Source organism: Chaetodon trifascialis, chromosome 15, assembly GCF_039877785.1.
Source record: "Chaetodon trifascialis isolate fChaTrf1 chromosome 15, fChaTrf1.hap1, whole genome shotgun sequence".
Classification (NCBI taxonomy): Eukaryota; Metazoa; Chordata; class Actinopteri; order Chaetodontiformes; family Chaetodontidae; genus Chaetodon; species Chaetodon trifascialis.
This window is the reverse complement of record NC_092070.1, coordinates 6341803-6367777: the sequence shown is the minus strand read 5'-3', so window position 1 is coordinate 6367777 and position 25975 is coordinate 6341803. Positions and strand designations below refer to the sequence as shown.

Sequence of the window (25975 nt, the reverse complement as noted above, 5' to 3'; positions counted from 1 at the left end):
TAGGAGCAGAAACAAGTGAAAGACTAACATATTCTCTTGAATAAATGAATACAGTTTATAATGTCATGTTATAAAAACTGCCAAGATGTAGCTTTGCTTACATCTGTAGCACATTGTTGTTTAAATAACCACAATAAATTTATTGTGGTTCTGTTTGCTTGGGGCAGTGATTCTACAGTATATGTAAATATTGTGGATCCGTTACACTAACAGCATTTATTATTTTTTTATGTTTTCTGAATTATGCATTACACTAATGTAACAATCGTTTATTTGTCAAAGGTTTTCTGTAAAATGAAATCTTCGAGAGCTGCAGGATTATACGAAGTCATGACGTATGCCATCTTGTGTTTACGCAATGCCCGCTTTAATCCGCCAGGTGGCGCCGTTGGGTCGTTTTATCATGTGGATGCCCAGTCTGCCTCCAGCAGAGAGCAGTGCGTAGTTGGATGTGAGCGCCACCGACCTGTCTCTACTTCCAGATCGAAGATGGCGGTCTCGGTGTTCCCCGGCGTGCGGCTCCTCTCCATCGGAGACGCGAATGGAGACATACAGCGACACTCAGAGCAGCAGCCACTGCGGTTAGAAGTCAAAAGCACACAAGATGCTGCCCTCATCAATCTCTCCAATGGTGAGTTGACCTTTTACGGAGCTGCTCCTCCGATGTTCGGCCTGTCTTCACTGCCAATGCTAATGCTATGCAGTGCTAATGCTTATACAGCTAATCTGGCAATATGTAGCATTAGCCACCAAGAAGCTAACGCGTCTTGAGAGACCACGTCGCCTCCCCCTGCTTATCACGAGGGAGCCCTCAAAAGTCCAAATTTTTCGTCGCCCTGTGGGGTCTTAAGGCTTGATAACCTCAGGCTTTCAGCTTCCAAACAAGTTCACGGCTCTGGAGACCTCGACAAAAATATAGCGCAACACATGCAGCGTAGCTCAGTTAGTGCCATCAATAAGCGGGCAGCTAAGTGTGTAACGTTAGTTTAATGCTAGTTAAACAATGCCACTAGCCAGGTTCCAGCGGGGATGCGCTAACGTGCAGCTGACCCTCCATCGTATTTTTGCCCTTGATGTTTCACCATTTTGTCACGTAAATACGCTCAATGGGTTTTTAAAGACCCTTTATGTCCCCAGGAGAACCAGGTAGTGTGATTTGTCTTGTTTAGCTCGTGAGTTAGCTTGTGTGGATTGTTTCGGAGCCGAGAGCATAGGGCATCGGTTCTGACCCGCCGCTGTGCTTCGCGGTCCAGGCGGCTGCCGCTGCCGCCATAGCACCGCGTGTAGCCACCGGCCAGTTCACCAACACCGCGGTAAACACGTAAACTTTTGAAGCCTTTACTTTGGGGGGAAATCGGTCTTGGCGTTTTGGGTGGCGAAGCGAGACCGGGCCCTCATTACTTATGCAGTCATCTTTGTTCTCATTGGAACAATAGCCGGGTCCCCGCCGCCTCCTTCCCTCAGCGTCGGAGCCGCTCTCTCCTCCACTGCTTTTCTCATTCAATGGGATGTCCCGCTGAAAAGAAACGGACGCGCAGGCCTCCCTTTACTGTGATGCTCTAGTGAAAGAAAAGCACCCAGAAATCCATCGTAGACCTTTGGCAACTCTGCATCCACACATCTTGCAACGAGATGAAGTTTGATGTGTCCTTTTGGGAATTTAGGCCCCAAATTAAGTAAAAGTAGTATGATTCAGACAGGTAAAACAATGTAGAGGATGAGCATGCAAATGTAGTGTAAAGTAACCACTAACAGGTACATATACATGACAAAGAGGCTTTGTTAAGGGTTTGGACCTGTCTTCTGAATACCATTAAAAACGATATTGATATGAAGATGTCTGCCTTCCCTTGAGTTAAAGCTATTGCTAGATAATAGTGTAAATGAACAACATTCAATATCAATTATAGGATTCTTATTAGAAAACATGTAGTACAAAGTCACTAAGTATAGTACACAACTTGGTGTTTTACACATCAAAGTGTGTTTACAGGGCTTGAAAGGAATCATCCATGTGTGAAGAAAGCTGAAGCCTTTGTGGCTCCAGGAGCTTTGTGAAGTCTGATAAATTGTGTCGGTCAGAGCCAGAGATGTCAACAGTTAAGTGTTAATCGGTTAACCACGTTAATATTTTTGACGGGTTCCATGTATCGGTCTGTAGGTTGATACATGCACACAGCGTGATCCACAGCGAGCTGAGGCTGTCACCTAGTTGTGCTCAGTGATTGAGACCTATATGCTGCCAATCACTGTGTGAGGGCAGACAAGCTAGCTCTGACCTCCGCCTGCTGGACAGCTCCCTGGTTCAGTTATCCGGCAATTTTGACCAGGAGAATCCATTGAAGTCCAGCCTATTTAAGTGTCCCTCGTCACAACGTTCGAGCTAGATTTGAAAATACTCTGGATGTGCTGTTCACCGCCGCTGCTTTGCTCGTGTCTGCCCTCTCAGAGATGTCTGGCTTTGGTGAGAGCAATATAGTGGCTGTTTTTGGTGAAATAAAAAGGATACTCTCTAACAAAAAGGTCCGTCTCTGTAGGGATCCTTTCCATAATGTTGTCAGATCCTTAGAATAACAATCTGAGCCCGTCATTGGCATAAACAAACCCATTTAGGGGACAGATGCCTGTTTGACGACTGCTGGCTGCAGCGCTCTCGCTCAATACTTAACCAATTTCCAAAAATGTTTTCTCTGTCAGTCACTTGGATACAAAAACATGGGAAAATAGGGTTCATAAACATGAATCATATTTGAGTGGAATTTCTCCCATTTATCCAGGACATGTGGACCGACCGGTACCAATTATTTCTAACGGAAACCCTGACAGGGAGATGCTGTTCAGTGTGCTCCTCGGCTCATAATTAACTGGTTACTTACTGGTTGTTGGCCTATTGAAGGTGAAATTAACTGAAACTGACATTCCCAGCCAGGACAGAAGACTTTCTCGTGATCATCGGACATAAAAACAGACAGATATCTGATGACCAGTGATTTGCCACAAATCCAGCTTTGGTCAGTCTTTTTCAAACGTCGGGTGAGTTGTCAGGCAGATGGTTTCGCAAGCTCAGGCTGACGGCCAAATAGCAGTTGAGTCACCTTTTGTTTTGATGGCTACTTTTTATGTCAAGGTGAAGTCTCATCTTGAGGGAGGTGGAGGGGAGTCTAAATGTTGACAGAACATGATGTTAATCAGTGCAGGCCATTATGAATAGTTTAACCAAGTTTAATTGATCAATCCTGGAAAGTGTGCTATGTGCAAACAAAAGTCAGACTTCTGCACACGTTCTGCTTATATAACATGAAATTCTTACACGACTCTAAATAATTTATTATGTCGCTGTCATTTCACAGTCTATTTAGGGCTGCCCTGCATGTACTGAGACTCACTGTGGGCTCAAATCCAGGATGTCTCAGAGTGGGTGCCATGGTACGCTGGGGTGCCCTTAGGTTGGCCCAAGGGTGCAGTGAGATTTATTCACTTTCATTCCCTATTGTACGTTTTTAGTAATGTTTCACCACATAAAATGCGAAGTGACATTTATTTGACCCGTGTTTGACTTTTAGAAACATTTGGAGCTGGAAGAAGTAAACAGTGAAGTCACCACACTAAAACCTCTTGTAAACTTACGCCACAGCGAAGCTCACAGACATCACAGCTCATAGTTGACAGTTGTTATAGTAACATAAGAAGCTTTCCAGATTCACAGCAGTCACGAATACTGACTGTCAGAGCAAGTGATGGAAAGATTTGTCACTAAATAGAGCTTGAAGAAATGATTATTCATCTCATCCCTCAATGCGGTTCAAGATGACCATTGTTTATTTTAAACCTATTATTCATCACATGTCAACACAGCAACATAGCTTTTTCCCCAGAGGTTTGTGTCATTTTGCTTAACATTCATGTCATATATGACTCATAAATGGCATCAATCTTATTTGTTTTGTCAGGTTGTTAAAATAAATTCTTACATCCATCGTCACTACAGCTTCTGCCTCCAGCATTCCATGTTCAGGTCATTATTTCTTCCATTAAAGCACAAACCTGCAGCTGTCTGTTCAGACCATTGTTAAGCTTTCAGCAGCAGGCTAGCACGCAGTCACTCTTGTTGCGTCCTGTCCAATCATGCACATGTATATTGATGATGTAGAGCCGCAGAACCAATCACAGCATCTGTCTGTCTGTGTGACTGATGAGCTGTTTGGTTGAGTCACAGTTTGGTTGAGACAACATGAAAAGCAGTAATGACAAAACAGCTTAGTGAAAAATAAGTGAAGCTGATCCTGTTCAAACACAACAGCTGCACCAACTCATTGAGTCAAGGTTCAAAATATTGTCAGGACAGACGGCTTCTGTCTCTCACTGAATTGCAGAAGTGAGAGGAGGAAGAGAGAAATGTCAGCAGTGTGTGTGAAAGCTGCACAACTTTTCCTCATTTTATTCACCAGTGGTGTTTTGATCAGAACTGGATCTACTTGAAGAGAAAATAGGATTGCATATCATTCAAAAAATGTTGATACTGGTACTGATTCGGCTTCATTACCATATTAACTATACAATTTTCAGTACTAGATTTATAAAATCCGTGGTGCTAGCCAATGTCTGTGTCACTGTCAGATGAATTTCTCTCCTTTTACCTGCTGCTCTGTAAACAACACTGTTTTTACTATCAGAAATGCTCTCCACCTCGAGTCCTGGTTATCCATTCCTGCAGTGGCGAAGAGAGGACACATACCCACCACCAACGAGCATTTTGGTGGTGTAACTGCAAAGTGATGCAGAGACACCAGTGCATGCAGTGCAAGTATGAATGCTTACAGCGGTGTAGGCCACTTGCTTTGGCTGCGTCATGTGCTCTGTTGATTTAGGGTATTAATCAGACTTAAGCTGCGCTGGCCAGTTAACAAGCAGCACAAAGTTCACTTAGTTACCTGTGCAGATAAGCAACTGGCGCTAAAACAAAAACAGTGAGCTGCATTTCTGGGCGTAACTTAGTGTTTTTCCTGTATGCCTCTTAGATATGTAACATTAGACAGCTGATCTTGGTACAAGAATGCTGCATGCCTGTAGGCTCAGTGATGCTGATGAGATTTACTCCTTAGGTATCCGTGTTTGGTACAGAATGTTGTGGCATTTTTTGATACTTCATAGGATTGAAGCAGTTTGGTCTGTGCCACAAAGTTCGGTACCCAGCCTAAGAGAAAATATCCTGTATAGTCATCAGATGGGAAGTTTGCTGATTTTCCACATATAGGTCAGTCTTGTCACTGTTCTACTCAGCCTGTGAAAGCTGTTGTGTAATATATTGTGTGGCCCTGAGAAAATAACCCTGATGATGTCATACAGGCAGGGGGGCTCTAAGGAAAAAATGTTAATGGTTTCATTATAGGACATGTAGGATCCAACATTTGTTTCAGCTTGACACACTTAGAAAAGTCAGGATAACTCTGCCTCTGCATGGTTGATTTGAACCTTTCTGTTTCACCCATCTGTTGTGATACCCCAACTTCATGGGCTGCAATACAGAATAACTGGAGCAACTGTTTATTATGTTGTGTTTTGGCTTTTGCCTACTGACTTACACCAATACTGGCGATGGTATTTTTACAATCTGTACATAATGTACATATACATAGTTGATTTTTTTTAATGTATCTTGATTCTTCTATGTCACTGTTTTTGCCTATCTTATGATACTTTGCTAGCTGTACCAACTTAACTTCCCCAGTGTGGGATCAATGAAGTTTAGCTTATCTTACACAAACAGACTGTCTCAAGAAACCCTCACAATAAAAACTCATTATATTGTAGTAATCACACAATGACTTATTTTTTCATAGGCATATTTGGTATCGCTCCTCTCCTCTGAGTTACTTTCCACAGCTCTATTGATGTAAGTTTATGTTATGTTGACTATCTTGCTTTGAGATTTTCTGCTTCATACAACATGAACACCAACATCTACCCAAAATGAATCACCTGCCAGTAGTCCTTTATCGTCATTGTTTGGGTTGTAGTGTTTCTCACATTGTCACCAAGTGTCACTTGGTCAGCAGTACAAGTGGTTGGTAGGAGAACTGAGGTGACTGGCTCCTTTCCCAGAAGACGCATCTCTCTAAATTTGAAGTGCTGCTCTTAATCCCTTAATAGATGCTGGATTAGTCCAGGCTGCTTTGTGAGTGTTTACTCGGCCTGTTGCAGGACCAGGAGTTTTTTCCAGCCTGGTGAAGTATTTGCACAGGGTTGTTTAGCAGAGGGAATTTTGTGAGACCTTTGTGACACAAACACTGTGAGTGTTACAGAGGAACCCCCCAGGCTCCCAATAATAACTCATAAAAATGTTTTATTTTTCTGCCTTTCTTGTTAAAATAGTGGGAACCAACTTCCAAAGAGTGCAATATGCCATCTCACTAAACCCTCAGACATTCATTTTTTTTCCACTGTGTCATTAGGAGGGAGGTGTGCGCTTTATTATCAACTGCTGATTTACATAACAGTGTTACCTGCCAGGCAGGTAACTGACAGTTTTCCAGGGAGGAAAGAAAGTCTTCTGCAGGAAATGAGTCAACACGTCGCTTTATGAACTGTTTTGTCATGTCAGTGACTTGTTATTTAGACTTCCTCTGTAACGTAGATCACAGATTCCCAGGCTGTCAAGACCAGTTTGGTAAAATGAATGTTATGTAAAGAACTGTTAATGTTAAATGCCTCATTATATCTTCTTCCTCTGTGCCATAGAGCCTTGTTGTTGTCCAAAAACCATTAAAAACACATCAGTAAAACCACACTGTTGCACTGGGTGACATGTTCCCTCATTACCATGAACACACACACTGTAGTTTATCTGGACTCAATCCCACACACACATCCTGCTGCCAGAAATACTCATTAGAGCACCAAATGTGGATTAATCCACAGCTGAAAATAGTCCCCAACAAATGCACTAGTTCCTCCTAATTTAGTAACATTTGCTAAAATCTACAAGATCAGCTGTTTTAGGAAATTGCTGAGCCTTTTTGAAAATCAAAAAAATTCTGAATGTTGGTTAGTAACATGATGTTGAGGGAGCGAAGAAGGTGGAACTGAACTGTGAAGGCAGTGCAGCACCAGGACAGTATACAGCATGCACACATCAGAGTTCTCTCTTAATTCATCATTCTTTGATTTAATGGATTTAATCTCACATTTTGTGAGACAAAACTGAAGTATATTGTGAACTTTCTGTGCCATCAGAGATGAGCATTAGTGGATCAACTGTAACAAACAAAAAGCATGGATCAGCGGTAAACCAGCTGAGGTGACTAAAACACCTCGCTCAGCCCTGTTTCACCTCAAGAAGCCTGCGCTAGCTCTTGTTTTGTACGATGGCTTTCCCCGAAGCTGTTGGTGCAGCAGAGAGGGTGCTCTCCACTGCTGGAGATGTACTGGAACGTTAATGATACGCTCCCCCTCATTTTGATCTTCACATACAGGCAGGAGCCTGTAAGATGCTTTTAGATGGATTCATTAATACATACTGTGAACATTTTAGAATGAAAGGCTGCAGATCAGTTTCATTTGTTTATCAGTCTGACTGAGGACATCAGTGACATCAATCTTTGATGAAAATAAATGTCTGAGAGTCTAGTAGTTGTATCGTAGCAAGAAGTCCATCTCTCAGTGCACGTTTTTTAATTAGCCTGTTGTTTAGTGCGATGTGATTCAAACTTAGGGCTTGCCTTTGGTGTTTTATTTACAAGGTAGTGAAATGTTGCCTCTCATCACATTCGTCCATTAAAAAGTCACATTTAAGCAGCATTTTGGTTCAGCATCTATCTATCCCCCTTTTTCCCCCAAATATGTCTCATGCTTTCCTAACTCTTTGCATCCTCTCCCTTTCTTTTCAGGAGAGGAGGCGAGTGTGTTCAAGTGTTCGGTTTCCAGGGAGACAGAGTGCAGCCGCGTGGGAAAGCAGTCATTCATCATTACACTGGGCTGCAACAGCGTCCTGCTGCAGTTCTCCTCACCTGCAGGTACACACAAACACCCCAGCACAATAAGATTGTTACATGGTTTCCTTAAGCGACACACACACATCCCATGTACAACCAGAGTTAGTTCTGCGTTTAGAATGTCAGTCGAGAAAAATGCTGCTAAATGAACTACCAATGAAGGAATCATTTCAAGTCAGTTGACCGTTTGCTTAACCCCTCCCCTGAACAATATGTGTCCAATCATAACTTAGAAACTGTAACTAGACCTGGAAGGCCAGGCAAGCTTTAGATTTGTCTACATGTTGTGTAAGTGGTGTACATGAGGCTATGGTAACGCACACACACACACACACACACACACACACACACACACACACACACACACACACACACACACACACACACACACACACACACCCCCTCCATATATGAAGAGTTTGGATACCTGTTTGTTTTTTAACCCTCTCTCAGAGGTCAAAGATTAAATGTGTGGAAAGAACGGATTGAACTATGTGTTCATTTGTTCCAACATAAGATGCAAATGTTAGCTTGTTCCGCTAAGTAGCTTCCCTACCTACAGTAGCAAGTCAGCATTACCTCCAGAGGTGAAGGAGCATTAACTACCTTGGTTTGTGGGGTTACAAGTTACTTACACAACAAGCCCATCCACTGTGTTGAATTTCCCCACTCGTTGGTCCTGCGTGCTAACAGAGTTCAGGCTAACGTTAGCTCTCTCTGTCCCACTTTTAATTGATTTTGAATTTGAGGAAGATTACACTCCTGCAGTGCTACTTGAGATAATGCCTCATTTGTCAAACGCACCCCTCATCCTAAAATCCTCTTCTCTTATAATGTTGAAAGTGAAAAATGCTTCTTGAAAATCTAATCTGTGTATTTCCGGGTAGTAAACTAAGCAGACAAACAGCAGTATGTCAGAATGACGAAGGTTGATTCTCACCATCATCACCATAATACTTTATGCCTGCATCGTCTGTATATATTGTTGTCTTTTGTTGAATGTAGGGGCCAGTGTAAAGTATGACCTGTAATTGTTGATGTTTGTGTGTTTATGTTCTGTTTCAGACTTTCAGTCCTTTTATAACGTCCTGAAGAACAGTCGTGGGCACAGCAGTGAGCGCTCAGCCTTCAGTGAAAGAACAGAGGAGTCCTCTGCTGTACAGTACTTCCAGGTGAGAGGAGTGTGCTCACACACACACACACACACACACACACACACACACACACACACACACACACACACACACACACCAGCTCTCTCTGGGGCTCTCAGAAGGGTTGGTGAAACAGTGGAAGTGTACAGCGGACTTACCCACACATGAGACTGTTTTATGTTTTGTCAGTGTTTTTTCCACTAACAGGTTTGAATCCAGTCTGCTGTTTCAAACACAGAACAGTTGTCCCTTAGTGATAACCACCATGCTGTTTTTGTTCTTGGCTGACTATTTATAGTTTCACAACCTTCAATGGGTAATATTCATTAAAACAATGAACCTTTTGAATTCAGTTCCACGAATCATTAAAAATGTCCAAATAAGGTCCAACTGAAATTATTTTGTGGCACAGCATGCAGATCTGCTCTGTAAATGACATATCCTGTGTGTTTGAGTTAAAAATCTAGTGGATGAAAGGAAGAAGCGTGTATGTGATGTTGGTCTCATTTCCTGTCTGTCCATACCAGTGGGCATGTGCTTTTCCTCATAGAACAGACTCTTATTTTTGTTTTAGTTTTGTTTTTTTATTGAAATAGCCAGATATATTTCTGTGTATATCATATGAATATTTCTGCTCTTGTTTCTGCAGTTTTATGGCTACCTCTCCCAGCAACAGAACATGATGCAGGACTACGTTCGGACAGGAACTTACCAACGGGCTATTCTCCAGAACCACACCGACTTCAAGGATAAGGTAACCTCAGATTACTGTACAGATTTTAAATTTAGAATTGAACTAGACTCAGATTTAGACTCCAGCCTTAATCTGTAGCTGATGATGTTTTGTTTTCATCTTCTCCACTCAATGGGAACTCATTGGAAGTTTAGGCTAATATATGCAGCTCTGTCCTGCTGTTAATTTGATTTTTTCACTCCAGCAACCACAGCCTACATTACCCAAGATTCGGTTACATTCACCAAACACATCAGTTAGTCCTTCTCCTTTAAATAGTCTTTTTTGAAAATATGAAGTACGGAGTATGTAAGCTAAACAGGCAGACTGGGTTATGTTAGAATGAAATATCAATAACAGTTTTCCTTCCAACACTCATAATACCAAGATTACTTTGAGGGCTGACGCCATGTTTCTTGTTCTCTCTTCATTAGGTGGTCCTCGATGTCGGCTGTGGCTCAGGGATCCTCTCGTTCTTTGCAGCCCAGGCTGGAGCCAGGAAGGTCTACGCTGTGGAGGCCAGCACCATGGCACAGCACGCTGAGGTGAACACACACTCAGATTAATGCTAATATTAGTTCCCTGGCGGATAATGTCTTGAATAAAACTCCATGTCACTCTACTCTGACCCATCCAAAGCCGTATTTGCAGCCCAAGTAAAGGTGTGCTTTCCTCGCAGGTGCTGGTGAACAGTAACCGTCTCGGGGAGCGTGTGGTTGTTATCCCAGGGAAGGTGGAGGAGGTGACGCTGCCTGAGCAGGTTGACATCATTATCTCGGAGCCCATGGGCTACATGCTTTTCAATGAGCGGATGCTGGAGAGCTACCTGCATGCCAAGAAGTTCCTCAAACCCAACGGTGAGGAGGTTTGGGGGCGCAGAAGAAAACATGTTAAATTGAAGAATGCATGGTGAAAGACTGCCATAGCAAAGCAGCAGCCTTTGGCAAGCACTGCACCTCTGACAGCTGCTACAGTTAGTCTCAGATATCACTGGGTTAACACGATGAGGCCACAGTGAGTATACATGAATACATACGCAGCCATCTGTTTTGGTCATGGTCATTCTGCGTTGCAGATTGCTGGCAGCCTGTTTTTGACTTTCCGCCTCTGTTTGTATGTTTCAGGTAAAATGTTCCCAACTATTGGTGACGTCCACCTGGCCCCCTTCACAGATGAGCAGCTCTACATGGAGCAGTTCACCAAGGCCAACTTCTGGTGAGGAGGGAACGAGGCTGGGAGGGGGTTTGGGAACAGAGGGGCAGCCAAAGACAGGCTCCATAGTCTATACCAATGGAATCCTGTAAATGCCCTCTTAAAACCAGACGGAGGTGTCCATATGAATACCCAAACAGGTTTTTGCTGTAGTCATTCCTCCTGCTCTGACAGTCTCCAGCCTGAGCAAGAAAAAATCTAAACTTCAGCTGGAGGTAATATGAGGCTTCAGCAGTCAAATCAAGTGCGTATCCTCCAGAATTACAGTCTTTGTGTTACTATTCCTGCACTGCAGCTCTGCATAGAAACACAAAGAGGAACTTTTGTACTAAAAAAACTGTGACTTTGGATGATACCCACTTAATCTATGCTTTAAGAACCCTGTGAGGTTCTTCCTTGTGTTAACAAACTGGGATATTGCGGATATACAGCACATGGTTAAAAAGGCAGCAGTGGGAGCAGCTATACTACAGCTACGTCATCATCAGCTTCAGTCATGCTAGCAGCATGGCTCTGGGGATGGCAGTGTTGGTCCAGATTGAAATACCACAACTATTTTTTTGAGCCCTTAACTTTCCATCTAGCACCACCATCAGGTCAAAATATGTGCAAAAGTTACGACATTCCCATTTGCCTCAGCTGCAGTTAGTGTTGAATGCTACCTTGCAAATGTTACCAATGCCACTGTTGCATTTTGATACAAATTTGGGCCATATTAATGGCAAAGTGGCTGGTAAGTTCTTTTATTTGATAAGGTGGGAACATAGGTTGGGTGTGGAAGAAGTTTGTATACACAGCAAATTGACAAGAAAGGGCACAAATGAGCAGTCCGAAAGCTGTTACGATGCGGTTTCTATAAGTCAGGATTTAAATTCTTCTGGTGCACTTCTTATAACACCATCCTTGGCAGCCTTGGTTGTTACTGACCAAACTTAGCAGGGACACAGTGTGATTGTGAAAATGAGTTGTGAGGTGTTTTTGCTGAAGGGGGAAAAGCTACACTCAAGCAAATCTGCTGAGTCTGACAAACCTGTCATTCAATAGATAAACAAGTCTAACATACATACTAACATACACTGCAGTATATTCTAACATTAAGTAGTTGACTGACTGAAACATGGTTATGGGTATCAATGTGTAACGTCACTATGACCACATGTGGCACAAACAAAGGATAAATATAACCCAGCCACAGAAAGCCAAGCTGGGTCCCTGAAAGGCAGCATCCTCCCAGCGTGGAGATTCCATCTAAAAATAAGGAAATTTCTTTGATTGGCTAAAAATGTTTTGTTGTCTGCACCCAAAAAACATTATTCAGCGATTGTGACAAAAATACGGTTGAGGTTGTCATTGTCAACACTTCAATCGTCTTGAATAGTGTATCAGTGATTTTCTTCTGTGGCCCTCAGGTACCAGCCCTCCTTCCACGGTGTAGACCTCTCTGCCCTGCGGGGGGCAGCAGTGGACGAGTATTTCCGCCAGCCAATTGTGGTATGTGCTACACACAGTGTTTCCAGAGCATAAATTCATCTGGTGCCGTTTCATCATACTGTATTATTAATTATTGTGCGTTCTTTGCCTTGCCTGATGTCCACCCGCAGGACACATTTGACATCCGTATCCTGATGGCCAAGTCGGTCAAACACACAGTAAACTTCCTGGAGACCAAAGAGGAGGATCTCTACAGGTGTGTGTGTGGGTGTGGGTGCACTGTAGGTATATTAAATGTATGTCAGACCCAGTGTAATTAATGTCTGCCTTGTCTTCTGGGTCCCAGGATAGAGATTCCCTTTAAGTTCCACATGATGCACTCAGGCCTGGTGCACGGCCTGGCTTTCTGGTTTGACGTGGCATTCATGGGATCAGTGTAAGTCAGCCACCTTCATTTGGAAAGCCTTGAAATGCCTTTAATGAGTCCAACATGGTCGCCTTGGCCTCACATCCGCACTCCTCTTACACCCTCTCTGCAGGGTGACAGTCTGGCTGTCCACAGCACCCACAGAGCCTCTCACCCACTGGTACCAGGTGCGCTGTCTGCTGCAGTCTCCCCTCTTCACCAAGGCTGGGGATACGCTGTCTGGCACTGCGCTGCTGGTTGCCAACAAGAGGTATGATGCTTCTACACATATTTCTCTGTAGCACGGTGGTCCACATTGCACTGTCTTCATATTGTGGTCTTTGGTCGTTCATAATAATATCCCTAACATTGAAGGTAAAGAGCACTGAATGTTAAGTGATCTGCTTGTGTGATAAGCTATGCTAATGGCTGCTGGCTGTAAACTTCTATCTAATGGACAGACATGAGAGTGGTAACGATCTCCTCGTCTAATGCTGAATGAAAAATGAATAAGCGTATTTCCTGAAACGTCAAACTCCTCTTTCAAGGCCCTGGAAAAAAACCCACCTCACAATAGTAATTATATGTTGCGCATTTTGTATACATTGGTCAGTTGATACAAATCTGATCTCCTTCTCAACAGACAAAGCTACGACATCAGTATTGTTGCCCAGGTGGATCAGACAGGATCAAAGTCCAGCAATCTCCTGGACTTGAAGAACCCTTTTTTCAGGTGAGTTAGTGTCTTGACCCCAGCAACACACCTGGATCTGGATGGCGCCATGACGACTGAGGTGGCCATTATCGTCCCTCCCATGTTGAACATGTGTGTATGTTTTTGCAGGTACACAGGCTCCACCCCAAACCCCCCTCCTGGCTCACACTACACCTCCCCATCTGAGAACATGTGGAACACGGGTTCGGCCTACAGCATGAGTCAGGGGATGGCTGTATCAGGTGAACACACACATAAACACTGGTAGATGCGAAACATCCTCCATGTGTTAAGAAGGGGCATAGATCATGGAAGAGTAAGACACAGGGTTCACATTGTAGAGGAACAGTGTGATTGTTGTTTCTGACTGGCTTCATACATTAGTTGTATCAGACAACATTTTTAACCATAAACAACAGCATTGATACACCAGAAGGAAGGATATTTTCAGGTAAGAGCTTTTGGTTCTGTTTTTAACCCATCAATAAGCTTGATCCATTGGCAGAGACATTAAGTGAAGATAGGTGGTGACCAGGGCTTAGAGTCTGAGTCTGGAACTGTCTGTATCTACGATAGTGTTTTCACTCCAGAGAGGGAGAAATAGCACTGCTAAAGCTGTGATCTCTGTTTAAAATCATACTGACCACCATCTCACCCTCCTGAGCTTTCCATAACCCGGCCTTGAAAAATCTTCCAAGGTTCTGCCTTGTTTTCCCACTGTGATTTACAGCTCAGAACATTTTAGAAGTACGTCATTGAAAATGCAACGCTGTATGGCGTCACTGGGACATACGTCGTCCAGTTGGCTCATGCTATCCCCGGAATTGCACCTGTAACTTGGATTTAGTATCACCTGCCAAGCAGTGCTGACATTTACCATCAGGAACTCGCCCCTAGAGCCAGACGAGAACAGCGTATCGTACACATCTGGGGCCTCATTCATAACCGTTGCATGCACACAAAACAGGGCTTTAAGGATGCACACCTCACACCCCACAGAAGTTGTGATTTAGAAAAACAAAACTGATGTCAGGATGTGAGCCACTGTACTGAAGCCGACCCCAGCCTGCAAACATTTTGGAGATGGTGGAAATGATGACACGGATGGTGGAAGTAGTGAACTGAGCTTAAATGTCCAGGGTGAAGCAGGGTGGTGGCAGGCTTTTTGCCTTTAATTCCTCAAATGCCCTCCAATCCTCTGTGTAGAATGCACGACTCGTTCCCTGTCACTTCTAACCCTGCTGTTGACCCAACTCACATGGTGTCACCGTGCCCTGTGCTGAGAAGAGCTGTCCAGAATGAGACCGCTGAATCTAAAGAAATTCGTCACATTTGTCTTTGTAGTAAATGTTGATTGGTGTGTTTTCCTGTCCTTCTCTTCCAGGGATGCCTGCAGCCTATGACCTCAGTACAGTCATCGGCAGCGGTTCATCAGTGTCTCACAACAACCTCATCCCACTGGGTACGAATCACAACTCCACTGACTTCTCAACATCTCGAGGAAGTTAGTAGTGGGCAACAAATAGGAGAGTGACAGAGAAATTCTGCAGTGCAGCATGAAATTACAGGCATGAATGAAATAAAACTGAAGTTTGAAGAACAATGTTCATGTTGTGGTCTCTACTGAGCACTGCAGCACTGTATGACATGCAGAGAAAAGACAGGTTTACTATAGTCACACCACACTTTCACTCTGCTCTCTTCAACTGACATTTGAACTCCTTTCAGTGCTTAGGGATGTAACGATACCAGAAACTCTCTGCACGATAATACATCAGTATTAAGGCCACGATACGATATTTCCATGGTCCGTTTATGCACTGGCAGGTTTAACAGTCTCTGTTTGGTGGTCAGCTCAGCTGTTTCAGTGGAGCTACAGTGAAAAGATGCTGTTACACGTCTCACTCGACGGCTGGTGAAGCGAAGTTTAACGTGTGTGAAACACTTCATGTGTGGGCACAGTCCGAGCTCACTCATCCGTATTTCCTTCATTGTCTGTGAAGACAGCAACACCATGATGATTGTTGTTGTTCTTCATGTCGAGCTCCCATTCAAAAGCAGCAAATTTCCAGTGTGTGATTGGAAAAGAGTCTGTCCAACAAACGTTTCATTTCCCATTCGCTGCTCATAACATGAACTGCAACTGTAATTAGCTCTGAGCAGCTCGTCACGTCGCCCATCTGTGGTCATTGAGATGCACTCTGCTTCTTTGAGGCTCTGTGCCACTTTAGCTTTTGTGTCTTGGTACAGAGCTGCTAACGCTGTGCGACTGAAGTGTGGCCTCCATGGAACTGTATACTTTGGCTCCAGCGTGTTTACTAACCCCTTACTGGCCTTAAGTCTTCGTCTGTATCTTCACATCTTGCATCTTGTTATTTCAAGGCTCCAAATGCTTCTTTCATGCTCCTTTGGCCTGGCTGAAGCTTCTTTGTTGTGATTTGAGTTTTTCTGTGTGGCAATGTGCAAAACGGCGGCTTCTCCTGTTTGATGTGTTTCCCGTAACGTAGTCGACCGTCGTCCAGTAGTATTTGCAAGCTGTTCTGCATTTGTCAGTGTCCTTTTCACCAGTCAGTTCTTGACATGGGAGAACTGAAATGTTGCCACACATCAGCTCTAAAAGCTGATGGATCACCTTCAATCTCTTTTTTTGTTATCAGCACGTTCATCTGTAATTTTCTTGTTCGGTTTATCTTTAGCAGCACTTGACTTGCGTGCAAAGGAGTCTGTCTTCTTGATGGTGACCATGATTGCGCCCTCTGTTGTTCAAAAACAATATCATTTTTGACAAGGAGAGATAGTAAATGAACAAGTAACGTCACGGTAGATAGCGTCACAGTCCCACAATGGCACAGAGCCATATTTCTATCCCAATATTGCGAGATTTGATATATCGTTACATCCCTAATCCTTACACTTCAAATGTTGGCGCTCCTACACTTAGGCAACACTTCAACATTCAGTGCATTCATATGAACTGGATCTCCTTTCAGCACTTACATTTCAACTGCTAAATGTCAGGGAGCATGCATACGTTTTCTTCAGAAAAGTCTTGATTCTCTTAGTGACCGTCTCTTTGCTATCTGATTGGTTGTCTGACTGTTACAGGCTGCAGTCATGTTGTGAGTAACTTGGCTGATGCAACATATAAATAAACACACTTCATGTGTGAGCTGTGCTGCACATGCATGGCTGCATCAGCGCATCATCTAGAGATTTAGAGTGTTACCTGTTTTTTTCATGTTGATGCAGGACTGTGAAAATGATACCAGCCTTTCACTACACTTTCAATGTCTGTATCTCAACAATATATGACGCACATGAAAAAATATCAGGTGATCAGGGTCTTTTCCGGGGCTTGCTCACTCTCCTCACATCCTCATTACTGATGGCTATTATCAAAGGCAAACTCATTGAAAGATAGTGCTGGTAGTAGCAGCGCTGCATCACAACGCTGTTTGTGTGGACACCACGTGTGTGAGCCGCAGCAGGTCAGCGAGGCAGATGTAGGCAGTGTGTCCCTGGATCGGCTCGTGTTTTTGGAGGAAACAGGCTACTGTCTGTTGTGTTGCTGCACAAATCATTAACTGTGCTTTGTTCTCTGATTGTTCACAGTGAACACAGGAATTGTAAACCACACCCACTCTAGGATGGGCTCCATCATGAGCACAGGAATTGTCCAGGGTACGTCCATTTCTAAAAACACCGCAGTGCAGAAACACAAAGAAATCAATTTGTGCTGCTTCGCAGAAATTTGCCATGCACGTGTCTTCAGTGGGAATGTAAAGGTAACGTTTTGTCCTTCCTTCCAGGAGCCACTACGGGCCAGTCAGGCCTCAGCAGCAGCGGTACTTACTATCCTGTCACCAACCAGTTCACCATGGGTGGCGCTGCCATCTCCATGGCCTCACCTATGGTCATCCCCAGCAACACCATGCATTACGGCAGTTAAGACGAAGAACTCACAGAGACCTCTTCGTCCTCCCCGCCCCTGCATGACAAGAACCCCAACCCCTCCCTGTGGAGCCCCCCCCCCCAACCCTTCAACCCTGACTGACCCACCAACCGCAGCCAAAACCAATATACCAAATCCTGTGCTGTGCTGGCACTCCCCTCCTTGTTTGTCACCCTCATTCTACTCGGTTCAGTCCATATGACTAAATGAACGGTCGAGCGCTCTCATATCCGTCCAGACGTCCGTCTTGCAACAGACACAACCTCCTGTCCCCCCCTCCCCCGGATTCATTGGGATTGTGCGTGCACAGCCGAGGTGCACTGCAGTTATCATCTTATCTCTTTCCTGGGTTTCCACCCTCCCTCAACATGTATCTCAATCCCTCCTCTGCCCTTCCGGTCTCTATTTTTTTGAAGTGTCATGAAGTCCCCCAAAGTGTTTCTTCAAACCCTTCTTTCCCTAAGAATCAACTTGTTGCCAGATACCAGCATCAGTCCGTTCCTACAGTTCTCCTCACCTCCTCATCAGACCTACACTGAAGCTTTTCAGTAGTGCAGTTGGACACTATCATCATCAACACTCATCTCTGGGCTGCCATCTCGGCTTTGCATATCTAATCCAAGGCCCCTCTGCACTTCTCTTAAGAGACTCAAGCAAGACAAAACAGTTCCTTCAGATCACAAAACAACATATTTTCCCCGCTGCTCAGTCTACTCATGCAGATAGTTTTAGTTTGCGGATATATCAGAAAACTGAAAGTGTCTACACGCCTTGGCACCCTAAGGAGTTTGTGCACAATATGCTTTTTGTGACTTGGACATAACTGCTCATTACCCAAATGTGTGGTTCTACATAAAAGCAGTGGGGTTGATACTTTCCACGAAGATCGATCCACCGAAATATCACATTTTGGGCGAATGGCACATTGGTCACCTTCCATGCTGAGTAATGAGACAAATATGCACTTTCATCTGTGTGTCTGCTTGAGATTGCAGTCTCCATTCCTGTTGGCTAATACTTCAGCGTACATTGTATTGACTGGAAGTTGGCTCCATGCTAGGATGTTAGGTTAGGGTACATCACATCCAATGATAGTTAGCCTCATGGTTACACATGGTGATATTCTGCCGCGTGAACGAACAGTTCTGATGTTTTTACTGCTTTGGGTCAGGAGAAGAAACTGTAAACACAGCACTGATACATCATTTTTTTAAGTTGTTATGGTGACGGTGCTGAGAGTGAACCGAGACTGTCAGCTTGGTTCACAATGAAAAACAATGAGCTGGAAGATTTTACAAAGCTGCATAGAGCTGAGGGTAGCTGCAGAGTACTGACACCTGTGACTTTACACGTAGTCATTTGATCCATTGTTGAAATTAGATAATGATTCATGCCTCTTTAAATATGCTTGTACATCTTGTCCTTGTCCACGTTATTGTCAGCTTATCTTAGCTTAACTTAGCTTAGCTTAGCTTGATGGCTAGAAGCAGGCAGAAACCGCTACCATGTATGTATTTAAAATTCGATTATGCACCTCCCAGAAGCTCCACAGCTGTCCAAGTTCAACTTTATATATTATTTATTTAATATGTAAAAATCAAACTGTAAAAGACGTTTACGGCTCAGTGCGCCGGAGACATTTCTTTGACAAGCAGCTAGGTGCTGTGTCTGCACGCAGCGTCTGGAAAGTCCTGTCCTCATAGTGGGGTTGCCAGGTTTGAGCACCGTCCAAAGTGAACAAAAAGCCAGGTGACTCTTTTAATCTTCTCTTACAAACAGTTCATAAAGGAGTTGTTGGAGGGTGTGTTTTGACTAGGCTAACTCTTTGTCTCCTAGCGCTGAGGTATATCTCTGCATTAGACTAGAAACTCAATTCATACGTGTTTTCATCCAGCTCTCGCTCGAGGTTGGATCAAGGCCTCAGTGCAAGGTCACACGACGTACGGTGTGATCACATCTAAAGGGAGGAGTGTTTAAAGCTGTGATGGCCTCCCACTGCCTCCCTGATCTCTGTGTAGTCTGAAGATGATGAATTCCTTAACTCTTCAGTCTCTCTGTGAAAGAGTTCTTGGTGTTGCATTTGGTTGTACACACAAATAGTATTTGTGTGAATACTTTTAAAAGAGAGAGCTCGATAAAGACGTTCCAACTCTGCTTTCTCACGGCCAGCAGATAGCTATTTTGAGAAGGCGTGCTTGTTGGGTTTGTGTTTGAAAAAGCTGGCAGGTCTGACGAGCACTTTGTTTGAAGCATACAGATTCCTTCAGTGTTCGGCATTCCCGTGAGACGCCAGTCCGTCAGGGAGCCGGGGATGATTTTGGTGTGTTCCTGATACCCAACACAGAAGGTGACCAATGGCACAATCAGCCAAAAACGTTTGTGTCTTTGTTAAAGCTTGTCCTGTAAACCTGAAACACGCCCTGTGCTGCTCCCATCGGCCGCTCTCTTCACCCGATAGGCAGTTTTTAAGCAGAGAGGACATCGCAGCAGCTCCTCCCCAGCCAGTCATTTGCTGAGCCAGATTGCTCCAGCACAGTCGGAGGAGGAAGATTCGAAAACACACCAGTAAGGACCAATGACCCAGGTGGCAGCCAGCTGGCTGCCGGAATGAGAAAAGCTGTGCTGGATTGGCAGCATCCTAGTTTACATCCTCGCTTCCTTCCCCCTGCTTCTCCTCCCAACCTCCTCTGAGACTGAGAAACTGTCACAAAGAGACTTCAGTGTCGAGGCGTGGGAGACGGGGCCACCTCCCCCTCGTCTGTTCACTATGTATGACCTCCAACATATCATGCCCCCCAACGCACCTGACGCCCTCGTCCCCTTTTATCACTCAAGAAGAGAAAGACTGACACGTATGCATCGCTTCCAGTGTCACAACTGTTGGACTCGGTTTATTTGGAATTTATGAGTTAGCAAGTTTTAAGAGAGCTGAGAAAAAATGTCTTTGTAGGATTGACCTTTTTGTTGTCTTTATTTTTGTTTTTTTTCTTTCACAAAAAACAACAGTGGGAAAAAAAAGAGGGCAAATTAAATGTGGTGGAGCTGTTCCAAAACCATCTTTGAGCTGGGTGTCGTAGTACTTCAATTTGTTCCCTCTAGTTTGTTAAATAGACTGTGGACACACCAGATGTTTACCATGTGGTAGCTTGCCGATAGCGATCATGTCCCTTCTGTCATGGAATCATTGCTCTGTGTAGTCAGTAGTGACCTCCACTTTTATCATGGAAGTGTATGAGGAAGACTGTCATGTCATGTTTTGTCATTTCTGTGTGTTGACCGACCAGTAATAACACCTTTCTCACTGTCTGACATCGACTCTTCTACTCCAGACTCAACCAGAGAGCACCTCTGATGATGATGATGGTATATGAGAAGTCAGGGGGCACTACTGAAGTTATTCCAGTTTGTCCGGTGGGGGAAATGAATGGCTGAACCACAGGTCATGAGATCTTTCAGCTAGAATCATATACAACACAGATCCCAACAGTTCAGGGAAAAAACACATGCATTTAGATAATAGAAAAATAAGGGATTGCAATGTGTGTGTTGATGTAAACCGGCTACAGCAGGGATGTGGAGTCTCAGTTGGTGTTCATGTAAATGTGAAAGAAAATCACACATCAGCCTCCTTATTAAACGCTGTAGATGACTGTAATAGACATGTGAATCATATCTACTGCAGTCATTGATGAAAGCATGTTTAACTCCATCCAAACTCTGTAAATACTTCCTGCATGGATATATTGTTTTCATTCATGAATCCAAAATCAATGGCCTGTCAGCCCAACAGCTCACTAAGGCAGTGCTGTACACTCGCACAGTTTACTGACTGAGCCCATCTCAGTGTATGTGAGCGTGAGCCACAGGATTTATGTCTCAGCTGTTAGTGTTGAGTCCCCCAGGAAACCATTGCCATTGCACTCTACAGTACGGAGCATGAGCTACAGTTGCTAACACTAAGAATAACGTGACAAGTGAGTTCCAATTGGACTCGATTGCTGTACTCCTGACTCATTGCAATTCTGGTTGGGACTGATGTTTGAGGCAGGCAAAATCAGTCAGCAGGATTACAGATCTGACATATTGAACATTCACTGGCAGTTTTCAGTGTTTCACAGTTTTTGGTGCTCGGTTTAGCGCGTCCCTAAAATCCTCACGGTAATGTTTAATCTTAATGTGTTTTTAATGGTGATTGGCAGCTGCCTCCAGCCGACTCTGCTGCTGGCTGGTTAAAGTGACAGTGTGTTTGGTGATGAGTCACTCTGATCGGATAGAGCTGAAGAAGGTGCTTCCAAAATCATGGAATTAGCTCCACAGATGACTCAAAACACAGTTCAGGATATCTTTTCCTTTGGACAGCATTTCATTTTTAACCTGATTCACTTTCCATGTTATCCACCAACATCCTCACTTTATTCACTGCTAGGGATGAGGTTCATTTATGTATTACTTTGTCTGACAGCCTTATATGCACAGTGGCATGCACAGATCTGTATACACTCACAAAAAGCTTGCGATATGTATTTGCAACTATAACTTGGCCAAAAACTACCACGACTCCCCTGAGAGAAGCATGAATGGCCTTCACAAACAAGCATCTGGACAAAGGCTGGCTAGTTTTAATATGACTAATGACCGACAGTGATAACTGAGCTCATACACTCAGGAACAAGGGGAGAAATGGGACGGTTGCTGTTCTTTATGCTTTTTTGCATCTTTGCCTGCAGTATTAAAGCTGGATGAGATACACTTGAAATCTAAATCAAGGGACAGATGTTAGCTAAATATATACCAGTTATCAGTTCAGTGCTGTTTGACCTAAACTATGGCCCAAATATTAACCCCGTCAACAAGCCATTCATTCAGCTGTAATCACTACTGGGTGGTTCATTTTGATCTTTAAACATCACTGAATTAATGGCACGAGTAGGCATTGGGTTGTTAAAAGCTTCAGATCTGTATGGCTCCTTCACTCCTCATTAAAAGCTGACTTTCTGTTGAAGCCTGGCCTCTGGGGCTCTGGAGCTGCCTCTTCTCTGCTGCTGGAGGCCTGGACTGAGCATCTACCAGCCACTGCAGAGGGACGCCTCCTCCCCAGCTCTCTGCTCCATCACCGCTCGAGAAGGAAACCAGGTTTGCTCAGAGCGCAGCAGTAGGCGCTCGGTGCAGGAGCCGTGCTCAGCCCTCACACAAAGTGTTTATGACTAATATAATAGTCCTACCTTACTGCAACTATTGTAGTTCCTCTTCCAACCTCCTTGGATGTAAAAAAAAAAAAAAGGCTGGATGAAAGGAAAATTGCTAAAGGTCCCAACATGTCCAGAGTCTGCAACAGCATTTCTCTCAGAGGTTTGAATTGGTAGACAAGCAACAACTGAAGCCCCTGTCTGAGCCCCCTGAGGGGAAGTCAGGCCTGATTCTGCCAGCAGCTGCTCCCTCGGGCGGGTCGGGCTTGTGGGTAATGAGGCCTCGGCTGGATTGCAGTGCTTCAAAGCTTTTTTCAATCTCTGTGAGGATTTCTTTGTTCAGAGTGGCACAGGGTCCCCCAGCAACCAATGATCTCTCTCTGCTTTTCTAACAGTTTTTACATCTCTATTACTCCCCAATATGGACATCGTACATTAGGTAACTAGTCAGCATGAAGTGGACGAGATGAATCATCAGATGATGTGATCAACTCGTACAAGACTCAAACAGGGTCAAAAAATGAATCAACTCCTACTTTGATCAGAAATCAATAATTCAAACATTACTTAAGCATTCATCTTGAATCTATGAATATTTCTAATTTATCACTGCACAACAACCATATAGTAAATCAATATCCTGGGTATGCACTGACTGACTGCACACACAGTGAATCATAGCCTCATGGTTTTATGCTGATTTAATAAACATTAGATTTCTCCTCTTATTGTTTCCTTGGTGGTGTTCCTGCTCTCCTGGAGGGCCCTCAGGTGAGGGAGAGAGGTGCAGATTGGGTGATCCACAACCAGCACTGGATCGCCCGTTTCTCCTCGTTTTCTCTCCTCTGTCGATGAATGAGCCTGCTGAGGCTTCACTTCCTGTGGAGCGCTGCCCTCACTCACCCTGTGTCTCAGCAGGCCGCTCATGCTGAGGCCTACAGATCCCTTATCAAATGATCAACACTTTGGTGATCAACATGTCCAGAGTTTCAGTGTGTGACTTGGTGACTGCTGATAGAGCTATTGATCCATGCTAAATGGAAAATGCATCATGTTAGAACTTTTCAGAGAGTAAATATCAAGCAGGTGTGCAGCTCATCTCTAAAAGACTAAAGAACACATATTAAATCCTGCACTGACACAGTTTCAGTGAAGTTTTCCCTGCTTACGCTGCAATCCTGTAATAGAGGATGTTCCACTAACACATGTACAGTCTGTATGTCTGGTATATTCTGAGGGAGCTGCAGGACTTTCATGCATGCTGACATTATTCATATGTCTTTGCTCTGAACTTGTCCAACAGGCAAGCAGGAGGGATTTGAAGCAGCATATGCTGAAGATATTTTCTTAATGCTTATGAGAGGACAGGGCTTCTGTGTGAAGTCTTGTTGGCATTATCACTGCTACCAGCTGCTTTCTGGAATTACATGTGTCATGTTAGCTAGCCAGAGGTGACGGGTTAAGATAGGCATGTGTTAAAAGGTTTTGACTGCTTTCTTGCTTAAAAACTGAAAATGTACATAATTCAGCTATGCATTGGGTTTTTTTTCAACCACCATGCTGCAAACTGGGTTGTTATAGCTCAGGTCTCACATTGTCATGGCCTACACTTCCCTTCTCACAACATCAAGCACACACACACACACACACACGCACACACATCTCAGACTTCCATGAATATCATCATAGTTTAAGGGCAGCACACACACAGATCTTCAGAAGCTGACTAATCATTATTTCACCAATGTATTTATTGTTGATGTGTCCAAATACTATCTAGTTTGTCAGATGTTTATTAGCAATATAAGTTCCACCAAAGAGACATTTCCCTCTAAACTTCTCACATGGTTTCATAAATAAAGGTCCAAAGAATGATCCAATATTTCACTAAGAAAAGGGCAGAGATTAGAAAAAATTACAAAAACTGAAAACAGATTTGTGATGCGTCCGTTTTGGCAAGACAGACTCTGTAGAGGGGCAGAGTGCCATCAGGCCACTTTAAAGAGACGCAGCTGCCCTGTGGGGCACAGCAGCTACTTTGTCAGAAACATAATACAAAAAGGAGCAGCTGTCCCTTCCTGGTCCACTCCTCACTGCATTTGGAGCTGACGCGGTGTCAGAAAAAGGACAGCTGTCAGTGTTTTGGAACTGCTTCACAATAAAAGCCGCGCAGTGTTTCAACAGTTGAACCCTTTTAATGTGAAGCAGCAGCAAACGGAAATGTTTGGTTAGTATTAGCAGCGCCTTCATCCACCTCACTGAACGCTGTGAGCTGCTTTTTATTTGTTCTTACCATTAGATGTTAAACGCATTTTTTGTTGTTATGCATGCTAAAACAAGTTTTGCTAGAACAGCATGTTTTAATTAATTGGTACTATGCAATGCCAACTACTAAATTACTTCTGTAACTTGTTATGTTGTTATATTTGTTGATGCATGTTGTAGGTGACTGATATGTAGGAGTAGCTATGCTTTTTCTGGGTGATTTATTTTTTCCAAACAGCTGTTTGGAATGATGTCATGTAACCACCGAGCAAAGAGATTGAACTTGACCTGGTGAATCTGTGCCCACTGACAGGAGCTGTGTTGCAGTCAATATTAATCATACAGCTAAGCTCATGTAAGGATCTGAATCACTGGTCCTTTATCTGACTGTTTGTACAGTTCAAATCTGTGTCCTCGACCGCCGCTCTGAAACATCAGTAGCCTAACTGAGCCGTGCATTGATAACTCTGTGGTGCTGTCTGTGGTGCTGAAGTTTGTTATTGCGCATTTTTCTCTCAGTCCTGCTCTTCTGTCGGTTTCCTCTTGGATCTATAATATTCTCTAAACTATATATTATACATACTCACTTCTATACCATACTGTGAACCTGTTGCTCTGCAGAATAGAGTCGCCTTCATGATCAAAGTGATAAGTAGCAGCATGTTTTCACAGATAAGTGAGAGGATCATATTCCTATAATATTTCTCTGATTTTTCAGTAGCATCTGTCCTGCTGAAAATAATTAAAGGCGAAAGCCAGATGAGGCGTGCCACACAGAGCTCTTAGCAAATGTATTTTATCCGAGTAAATTTCCTGGAAGCTATCAGTACTGTGTGTGGACTATCTGGAGTTGTTTGGGAGCTCAATACTTTGATTTCTGACTAAATAACTTCAGGCTGTACTTTGTTTAGAGTGATATTTAGCAAATGT

At 43.8% G+C, this 25975-nt stretch overlaps 1 protein-coding gene across 1 annotated transcript; it reads left to right on the top strand.

Annotated features, from left to right (window-relative positions):
* The first annotated feature begins 433 nt into the window (after positions 1–433).
* On the top strand, positions 434–20650 carry carm1 (coactivator-associated arginine methyltransferase 1). The gene is made up of 16 exons (XM_070980987.1): positions 434–631; positions 7887–8012; positions 9057–9163; positions 9795–9899; positions 10313–10423; positions 10558–10735; positions 11003–11093; positions 12500–12581; positions 12692–12777; positions 12868–12957; positions 13061–13198; positions 13571–13660; positions 13772–13884; positions 15027–15104; positions 17255–17323; positions 17452–20650. The coding sequence occupies exons 1-16, from the start codon at positions 490–492 to the stop codon at positions 17589–17591; spliced, it is 1746 nt and encodes a 581-aa protein (XP_070837088.1). The 5' UTR covers positions 434–489; the 3' UTR covers positions 17592–20650.
* Positions 20651–25975: the final 5325 nt, after the last annotated feature.

Bases quoted from the DNA above. Each gene is read 5' to 3' on its own strand.
- carm1 (XM_070980987.1), top strand. From the start codon at position 490: ATGGCGGTCTCGGTGTTCCCCGGCGTGCGGCTCCTCTCCATCGGAGAC. The intron at 10,424-10,557 runs GTGAACACACAC...CTTTCCTCGCAG, and splicing joins CCATGGCACAGCACGCTGAG to GTGCTGGTGAACAGTAACCG. The intron at 15,105-17,254 runs GTACGAATCACA...GATTGTTCACAG, and splicing joins CAACAACCTCATCCCACTGG to TGAACACAGGAATTGTAAAC.